Raw genomic sequence first — 9,661 nt, 5'->3', positions numbered from 1 at the left:
GAACCCATGGCTTCAAGTTACAAGAAAGGAGATAATAACTAAACATCAGAAAGAACTTTCTGATGGTAAGAACTGTTTGATAGTGGAGAATGGGAGAATGGACTACATTTGAAGTTGGTGGATTCTCCTTCTTTGGAGGTTTTTAAGCAGAGGTTGGATAGCCATCCGTCAGGAATTTTTCAGCTGAGATTCCTGCAATGTAGGGGGTTGGGCTAGACAACTCTCAGTGTTCCTTCCAACTCTATCATTCTGTGTCTGGCCATCCCAGCACAGCCCATTGTAATGGGCCTCTTGCAGCAAAAGTGGGGCAGGCTCTTTCTCCCCACCCCACCCCACTAAAGACAGCTCTCCTCCTCTTGCATGTCAACCAGGAGCTGGTGGTGAGGGTCTCTTCCGGAGCCTTCCTCTGCTGCCTCCTTTGCTGGGACAGCCTCCTGAAGCTGGAAAAGGAGCCCAAAGAGAAGCTGTTCAACTGCCCACTGGCCTGGGACAAAGCAGGGAGCAAGAGGGCCGCACTGGGTGGCCTCCAGGGGTCGCTCTGCAAATGCTGGGTTGGGGAGGATGTGGGGAGAGGGAGAAAGGTGCCCTCTTACCAGTGCCACTTTGTAGGAGGAGGTGAAGGGGCCGTGGCCCGAGAGAGAGAATGATGCTACACAGCACCAGGCGGACAAGCCAGCTTCCACTGCTGCCATCACCAAGGAAGGGAGCCAGAGGGCCAGGGCCGTGTCCTAGGGAGGAAAGGGAGGCAGAGCAGGGTCAGCTGGGGAGCCACCAAGAGCTTAGCTTTTGATACATCTCATTAGAACAACTGGACAGATCTTTTGAAACTGAAAATATACTATTACTTTCTATAGATATTTGTTATTTACTAGTAAGTTTGAGATGCAGACTTTAAGAAATGATTGGAATAAAGAACTGGATGCTCCTATACTGTTTGATAGTGGGAAAGTGTATGGATGGATCTTGAATTACAACTTTTACAACAGAAAATAATATTGGATTCCATACAATTTTCATACAAAAGGACTGTCTAATGCAGCTTTTTGTTGAAGATGTAATAAAGATAGTGCTTCTTTGAAAAATTAATTCTTACTCCCTAAGTTTTGGGAGAAAGTGCTGGACTGTATCAATATGAATGTGCAGAAAAAAATGAAATTTTGAATTATATACCTGCACAATTAAAACCCTATGGCCAAAAGACTGGTATGGCTGAACAGGAGGAATAAAGATCTGGTCCTCTTTAATCCAAGGAACCAAGACATGACAGTCCTTGCAAAAGATGAACAGATTGCTGAGAGATGCAGACTTTGGATAAATATACTGTATTGACATTTGGAATGAATTTATACAGAATATAGTAGGTTGTCAACAATCATGTATGTATCAGGGCAATAACAGTACATAACAGATGCACATATCTGTATCTGAAGAAGTGTGCATGCACACAAAAGCTCATACCAAGAACTTAGTTGGTCTCTAAGGTGCTACTGGAAGGATCTTTTTTTATTTCTTACATGCACATATATTCCTTTTATATTTTTCTTTGCACTTTTTATTCTTCTCTTTACTTAAACATTTTAAATATTTTTACAAGTTTTGATATCTCTATTCTATTAATGCTAATTAATGTTAATTGCTTTTTAATTATTGCTCCCCCCCCCCGTTTTTAGCTATAAGCCACCTTGAATCTCTGTTAGGGTAAACTACGGGATTCAAATAAATATCAATATAGTACCAGCAACTCACAAAGATGCGGGTGGTGTCGAAGGGACACTCGTCGGTCCTCACGGTGCGGGCGTCGGTCGCCAGAGCCGAGTGGTTGCAGCCGGCAACCAGGAAGCGGCCTCTGTTGGCCACGGTGAGCGAGACGGCGAGCAGGAGCCCCGCGCAGCAGGCGCCCGACACCAGCGCGTTGACCAGGGCCGCGCCTAGCAGCACCCAGCGCTGAGTAGGGAAGGGAGGCAACGGGTGAGCGAGCTCCGGGGGCCCGGAGCCCACCCTGTGGCTCCCCGCCCAGGGCGCCCTTTCCCCCGCCCGCCCTCCCCATGCAAGGTGCCGGTGCACCGGGAAAGAGCCGCGCGGCGCCCTTGGGTGCTCCGGCGGCGCCTGGCCCCTCCTCCTCGCGCAGGTGCGGAGAGCGGCGGGTCGCGGGGGAAGGGCCGCGCGGGCCGCACTCACCAGCCAAGGTGGGGAGCGGCTCCGCGACACCAGGATGGCCACGACGCCGGCGGCGATGCTCTGCGGGAGACACGGGGAACAAGCGGTGGCTCTCGGCTGCTCCCTCCCCAAAGGAGCTCGCCTGCTGCCGGGGCCAGCGCCCGAAACCCGCCCCGCCGCACCTCACTCACCAGCAGCCCCGAGACCACCGCGATCACGTTGGCCACCGCGTACTCGGAGGTGATGGTGCGCGCGGGGCGCGACACGTGGCGCAGGACGGAGCCGTGCACGATGGCACCCAGCACCAGGTTCAAGTGGCCCAGCACCACCAGCGAGATGCCGCTGCGTACCAGGCGTCGCGCGCGGGGTCCCGCATCTGCGGACGGGATGGGGGGGGAGAGAGAGACGTGAGGAGGAGGAGGAGCGCGGCGGGGGGCGCAGCTCGGGATCAGTGTCCTCATGGGCTGCGCGGGATTCGCTTTTGCTTGCCGGCGGGGAGAAAAGAGGGACAGCCGCGGGTGGGGGGGGGGAGGGGACTGCGAAGCCAAGCGCTCACCCATCCCGCTTCTCGCTCAGCCCCGGAGAGACCCGGCTGGCCCCGCAGCGCTGCGCTTCCGGCTCCTCCCGCAGGTGTGCGGGACCTTTGGCCCGCCAGGTGCGGCTCCTGCCATCCCGGCCACTGAGCGCGCTTGCTGGGCCTTGTTGCAGTATTTCCCCACACATGTTACATAAGCACCACACGCAGCTTCCCTGAACCTCAAGCCCTTTATTGCATGAGGCCGTCCTTGTAAATAAGAGGAAAATAGGCCCGAAGATCCCGTCCCTTCTCCTTCCGTGGATCCCATTCATTCATAAAAATGACGGTTCTAAATAGCGCCCCTGGTGGCTAGCCCGCTGGTACTGCAGGCCCTCCGCTTTGACAGCTCTGACAAGGTGCAAATACATTGTTTCCGTTTTCAATCGACCGTGACTAATCCAATCACAAATGTATCAATTCCTTTATACAATGTTTCCGCTCTATTTCTATGTACTTTTGGACCTTTTTCTGACTTGTATATGACTCCCTGCCACCGGTAACCAGCAGGGCTAGCTCAGGGCTGCCTCCTCCATATTGTTCACCCTCCTCCATAATCCTCGAAGCGTGACCCCACGTCCGCAGGAAGACAGGATTTTCCCGCCTCAACTCTGCCAGACGAGGAAATCTGTTTAATAAAGGACTGCCTCTTCGGAGTGGATTCCACTCAATAGGACTGTGCTTGGCCCTACCCTAGGGCAATATCACCTTTTGTCTTCTTGTGCCTCACTACCTGGAGGGGGTAGCCCAGGTGTGAAACCACTCAGGTTTCTGCTCCTAGCCCCTCCCGTCCTGGAATCTTTAATGTAGTCTGATGTAATTTGGGGGTGTATCTATGTGGGAGGGGGGGAAGGCAATAAAGGTCGGGGACACTTCCTTTTCGGGGCTTCCATCTTTCCTTCGTGCTGAGGAGTGGGAGCCCTGTCGCGACAGTATTTCTACCAATAAAGACCAAGCCTACTGGCTGCTGTTTGCTCTTTACTTTGGTGGTGGTCTCCAGTTTTTGCCCAAGGGAGCCCTCGAACTGCTGCCTTTAACAGCCTGATGGGAGTTGTGGTTCAGCGACACCTGGAGGGCCAAAGGTCCCGCACGACTGTCCTGCCAGGGAAACGGCAGGTGGCACAGAAGAAGCCTTCCTTTCCTCCCAACGTTTTGGCTTCCTGGTTCTTCTCACCGGCCACATTTTTTATCAGCAGCAACCAGGAACGGGAAAGTGGGTCGACAAGGAAGCACCTGAGAAGCAGCGACCTCCTCAGGAACAGAACGACCGACCCCCGGTGCCGAGAGGCGGCTACTCTAGATCGCGAGGGAGGCCGCCAGCTGCTCTTCCGCTCGCAAGGCAGCCGCTGTGGCGCCGCAGAACTGCAACCAGGCGGTGGCTGGAAGTGGCCGGCCTCGCTTCAAAGGCCGACTCTCTGCCACAGAGGTCGCTACTGACCTCTTGGGTCTGCTGTGCTTTAGAGCAGAGCGGGGATGTCCTCAGGCCGGGCTGGGGAGCAAAGATGACTGCCAGGCCTCTTCCTGTGCCACACTGGCTGCTGTTGCATCCCTCTCCCCTCACTGGTCAGCTCTCCTGCTCCCACCTCCCCTGCTTTCCCCTGGCTGGAATGGGTCCTTGAGCTGCAATTCTTGTTCATTTATAAAAGTATTTCTGAACTGCTAGATCATAAAACATTAGGGCACTTTACTACTGCTATTATTATTGCAATGTTAGAACATGGAACAGTTATAAAATGATACAAAGAACAATGCAGATAATTGTGTGATTGGCTAAGGCTGTCTATATAAAAAGGATCGAAAATTCTTTCTAGTAGCACCTTAGAGACCAACTGAGTTTGTTCCTGGTATGAGCTTTCGTGTGCATGCACACTTCTTCAGATACCTGAAGAAGTGTGCATGCACACGAAAGCTCATACCAGGAACAAACTCAGTTGGTCTCTAAGGTGCTACTAGAAAGAATTTTCGATTTTGTTTTGACTATGGCAGACCAACACGGCTACCCACCTGTAACTGTATATAAAAAGGGGCATCTGCTGAGGGAGGATTCCTTTGCATTGCAGGGAGGGAGGACCCCAAATGCCCAACTTCCAGCAGAGGCCAGTGGGGTATCTGGGACATTGCAGGGACCAGCGAGAGAACTGACATCACCCTTGAATAATGTCTCTTGCTTGCTGGCTGGAGAAGGATGTCTGCAGAATCCTCTGACTTGCAAGGCAGCCAGCTGTACAAAAGCCACATCCATTGCCCTGCCCAGGCCAGCATGTGGCCCCCCAGGAGGCTGTCAATGACAGAATGCAGTTTCTCTCCTGCATTTGTCTGGCACCAGCTTGGCTGCAGGAGTTGCAGGAAAGAGGCATACAAGATGCTATTCAACTGTCTTAGGGACTCGACTCTGGATTTGCATAAGGTCTACTCCTTAGTAACTTAAATTAAATACTGTAACAACTGAATTTCCTTCCCTTCTACCTGATTTAAGGAAGAAATGTACAGCACCAACAGTTCTGCTCAGGATGACAGGGGCCAGCTAGCTTCTATCACAAAGTGTCCACCTCTTTATTAAAAGAGGATAAAGGTTTTTGGGTGACCGAGGGAAGGCGGAACTGCTCAGCACCTACTTTGCCTGTGTGATGCCCAACCTGGTGATAACAGAATAAACGATGCAAGGAGGGAGCTGCAGCCCAAGATAGGAAAAGAGGGAGAAAGGGAACATCTGGAGACTTCAAATGAATTCCAACCTCCGGGGCCTGGTGAGCTGCATCCAAGGGTGCTAAAGGAACTTGCAGGTGTAATCTCAGAGCATCTGCCTTAGAACCTTGGAGAACAGGTGAGGTCCCTTCAGACTGGAGGCAGGCAAATGTTGTCCCCATCTTCAAAAAGGGGGAGAAGATCCAGGCAACTTAATCCAGTCAGCTTGATACCAGGAAGGGTCCTAGAACAGGCAAATAAACAGTTGATTTGTGAGCCTGAAGAAGACTGAGGGAGGAGTGATGTCAGTAATCTTCAAATATCTGAAGGGCAAGCATGTTTTCTGCTGCTCCAGAGGGTAGGACTCAAACCTATAGCTTCATGTGACAAGGAAGGAGACTGACTAGACATTAGGAAGAACTTTCTGAGGGTAAGAGCTGCTCAACAGTGGCACAAACTGCCTCTGAGGGTGGCTGATTCTCCTTCCTTGTAGATTTTTAAGAACAGGTTGGGTGGCCATCTGCCATGGATTTTTCACTTGATTCCAACTCTTGTGGAAAAATAATGACATATCACTAACGATGCACAGGGATAGTAATGTGGCAGGAGCCCTTCTGCAAATGACCATCTCAGTTAAAATGGTAACAAAATAGTCAGTTGTGCCTATTTATAGCAGATGCTTTCACTTAGCTCCGTTCTACCAATGAATCCATCAATTTATTGATGAAATATCACTTTACCAGTAAAACCTGAGCTGAAATAGTATGGAGAGCAAGATGTTTTTGATAAAAACTTTCCCTATAGCCTGGCTGAGTTCTGGACAGTGACTGGGGGTGGGGTCAAGGGCCAGGTAAAAAGCAGCGGAGCCGCTCAGCCAGGCCCCTTTTGACGCTCTGCTAGGCCCGAGAGGGCACCCGGCATCTCTGGGACCAGGCCGCTTGGCGGCCTCTCATTTACAGTGGTGGCCTTTTTGTCTGGCCGCATGTGGTGGTCTTCATTTGGGGGGCTTCAGGCCTGGCGGTGGCGCATACATTTGACCTTAGGAGGGTCCAGTCTATGGGATGCATATGGCGTGAGCTAACCTGTTATTTCCTTTTTCTCGCAGTTTTAGAGTGTGTGAGCAGTTAGGTTGGCTGGTTCTGTCATTAACCCCCCCCCCAATCTTCATAAACATAGCAGTTTAGCAGCAAACTTGACATGAGTCAACAGTGTGATGCAGCAGCTAAAAAAGCCAATGCAATTCTGGGCTGCATCAATAGGAGTATAGCGTCTAGATCAAGGGAAGTAATAGTACCACTATATTCTGCTCTGGTCAGACCTCACCTGGAATACTGTGTCCAGTTCTGGGCACCACAGTTCAAGAAGGATACTGACAAGCTGGAACGTGTCCAGAAGAGGGCAACCAAAATGGTCAAAGGCCTGGAAACGATGCCTTATGAGGAACGGCTTAGGGAGCTCGGTATGTTTAGCTTGGAGAAGAGAAGGTTTAGGGGTGATATGATAGCCATGTTCAAATATATAAAAGGACTAGTGGTTTAAGCCCATTAAAATAATGGGCGCTAGAACATATGTGTAGACCTGCGATGCTTGGGGGGGGGGCGAGCGAAGAGAAAGGCTGCCGAGTCGAGAGGGTCTGCGAGCCCGCCCTCAGCCCGTGCCTGCCTGAGGGGAAGCGGTGTGGGCAGAGGAGAGAGGCGGCAAGGTGGCCGGGCAAAAGAGGCCTGCCGAGCAGTGTCTCGCTGCCCCAATAGGCGGCCACGCCGGCGGGAGCAACCGGCAGCAGCAGCGTCGGCGGCGTCTCGCGCAGCCTCCTCAACGCCATAAACACCCGAGCCCAGCCACGTGCTCCTCCCTCCCTCCCGGGTCTGCTTGTGGCGCGCGCGCCTTTTCCCTCTCACCTGCCCGGGCCACGTTCTGCTCCCCGGGGGTGGGACGGAGCAGCTCCGGGGCAGAGCGCCGGAGCGGAGGGAGTCAACATGGCGGAGGCAGAAGGAGCGGCCGCCAAGAAGAGCAGCGGTGTTCCTGCTGCCCAAACAGGTGAGTCTTGCCCGTGGCTCTCAGCCGAAGGGGCTGAAGGGGGATCAACAGCAGCGGCAGCAGCGGCAGCAGCGTCTCGCGCAGCCTCCTCAAGATGGCCGCCTCTCCTGAGCGACCTGCGGAGGCAGCGTCGGCTGCCACCCTCCTCAGCGGTGCCACGTCGCCAATCATGATCTAGAAGTCCCCCGGGGCCGAGAGGGTGGGAAAGCGGCGTCGCTTGCCTGCACTGCCCGGTACCTGCGAGCCTAGGAAGTTTGGCTGAGCCCAGCACGGCGGAGCAGCAGGCGACCCCCAGCGTGGCGCAAGAGCGCGACTAGGGCGCAGATCATGACCCCGCTCCTGGGCAACGAAGGGCGGCGCTGAAAGGGATCCCCCGGAGCGGGTTTGGCGGCCAGAGATAGGCAGCGCCGCTTGCCCAGGGAGGAGGAGCCTGGCTCTCTCGGTCGCCGGGCTTGGGGGGTGGGAGGGACGGCCAAGTTTCTCCTGATCCTCGGGTAGCGGTGCAAGAAGCGCCAGCCAGAGCAAGGGTCAGGGAACGGGTGTGACTCTGGTTTGAACCGGGAGAGGAAGGAAGTTCACCCAAGGCCCGGGGAACGTATTAAACATATTAACCTCCTCGGATGCCTACGCTACCGCTCCCGGGCCGCTAGTCTTCGAGGCTCGGCTTTCAACGGCGAGAGCGGCAGCGTGGCCTCCCTTATCGGCCTCCCCTCGTCCTCTGCAGTGCCGGCGTTCGGATTCAACCGCCCCGCTTGAACTGCCAACGCTGCTCGCGGCCAATCTCTCTCCATCCAATCCCTGTGTCCGTGGGGCACATGCGCAGTAGCGCAAACCCAGAGATACACGGACTGGACGCAGAGACACTTGCATTTTATATATATAGATGTCATATAAAGGAGGGTGAAAGGTTGTTTTCTGCTGCTCCAGAGAAGCAGACACGGAGCAATGGATTCAAACCACAAGAAAGAAGATTCCACCTAAACATTAGGAAGTACTTCCTGACAGTGAGAGCTGTTCGGCAGTGGAATTTGCTACCAAGGAGTGTGGTGGAGTCTCCTTCTTTGGAGGTCTTTAAGCAGAGGCTTGACAGCCATCTGTCAGGAATGCTTTGATGGTGTTTCCTGCTTGGCAGGGGGTTGGACTGGATGGCCCTTGGGGTCTCTTCCAACTCTATGATTCTATGATTCTATAAGCAAAAAATAAGTAAGTAAGTAAGTAAATAAATAAGAGGAGTGTTTTAGTGTTCCGTCGCTTTAAGGCACAGCATGTCTCAGGCTGAGGTCGCTGAGGGCACCCTCAAAGCAAAAGGCACCCGGAGCAATACTGTGAAAGCAGCTAACAGGATTAAAAAAGGCAGGAAGGTCCCTCCCATGAAGCTAGTAATACCGAAGAAAAAAGCGAAGGGCGTCCCATGTGACAGCCCCTCTACTTCTGGTGCCAAGCCCTACAGGGCTCGCCCTACGAAGGCAAAGCTTGTTTCCCCAGTGGAGCTTGCTACGGAGAGCAACGACTCCCTGTCCAGCGAGGACGAGGTGCAGGATTTAGCCCGTCAGTGCAGCATCCTGCAGGGTCGCCTGGCCCATGCAAAACAGTGTTTAGATAGGTCCAAATCCCCTCGCCAATGCTCTCGGGTGGGCAGGCGCAGGCATAGGTCCCCTGTGTCAAGTTCATCTGACAGCTCTTCCAGCCCGGATTCGCACAGAACACAATGCAGGAAGAAGAAATCACGCAAATCAAGGAAGCATGGGCATAAGCGCCAGAGGGACACCTCTGATTCTTTGGATTTTTCAGGTACGTCTGATTCCTCCAGCAGTGAGTCAGAGGAGCGTTGTAAAGGGTACTGGGTTAACACACACAGGGCTCTGGGCCTTCCTAGTTGGATTTGGGAACGTCGCACCCGGCGCCATCGCCGCGCCTTTGGGGACAGTGAACCATGGGGAGAGGGTGGGCAGGACGCAAAAGGCAGGGTGAAAGCTTCTAATTTCAAGCAAATGGATCAGCCACCTGGCATGAAGTTTAAAAAGAATATGCGCAACCGCATCCTAAATGGGGAATTTGTCGATATCTTTGCGTTGCTGTCCCTGGCCGTCAATCGCAGTGCCAAGTTTAAACCAGAATCGCGTCGTAAAAAAGACAAAGCAGTAGAGATTGACAGGACGTTTGATAATTGGTTAATTGCCTACGCATCATACATGGGGGTGGTGTCAG

At 53.2% G+C, this 9,661-nt stretch overlaps 1 protein-coding gene across 2 annotated transcripts; it reads right to left on the bottom strand.

Moving 5' to 3' along the window:
* Positions 1-183: 183 nt before the first annotated feature.
* KRTCAP3 (keratinocyte associated protein 3) lies at positions 184-2,800 on the bottom strand. Of its 2 annotated transcripts, XM_033145543.1 has the most exons (6): positions 2,714-2,800; positions 2,349-2,533; positions 2,179-2,238; positions 1,747-1,944; positions 594-728; positions 184-440 (listed from the first exon to the last, which is right to left on the bottom strand). In XM_033145543.1, exons 1-6 carry the CDS (start codon positions 2,715-2,717, stop codon positions 336-338), a joined length of 687 nt encoding a protein of 228 aa, XP_033001434.1. In that variant the 5' UTR covers positions 2,718-2,800; the 3' UTR covers positions 184-335. The 2 variants fall into 2 exon arrangements, with proteins under 2 accessions (XP_033001434.1, XP_033001436.1); XM_033145545.1 differs by lacking the exon at positions 2,179-2,238.
* Between the last annotated feature and the right edge of the window lie 6,861 nt (positions 2,801-9,661).

This window comes from Lacerta agilis, chromosome 3 (genome assembly GCF_009819535.1).
Source record: "Lacerta agilis isolate rLacAgi1 chromosome 3, rLacAgi1.pri, whole genome shotgun sequence".
In the NCBI taxonomy this organism is placed as follows: domain Eukaryota; kingdom Metazoa; phylum Chordata; class Lepidosauria; order Squamata; family Lacertidae; genus Lacerta; species Lacerta agilis.
Note: the sequence above shows the minus strand (reverse complement) of the source record. Positions and strands in the feature narration are given on the sequence as shown.

Bases quoted from the DNA above. Each gene is read 5' to 3' on its own strand.
- KRTCAP3 (XM_033145543.1), bottom strand. The intron at 2,239-2,348 runs GTGAGTGAGGTG...TGTCTCCCGCAG, and splicing joins CGGTGGTCTCGGGGCTGCTG to AGCATCGCCGCCGGCGTCGT. The intron at 441-593 runs GTAAGAGGGCAC...CTCCTTTTCCAG, and splicing joins CCTCCTACAAAGTGGCACTG to CTTCAGGAGGCTGTCCCAGC.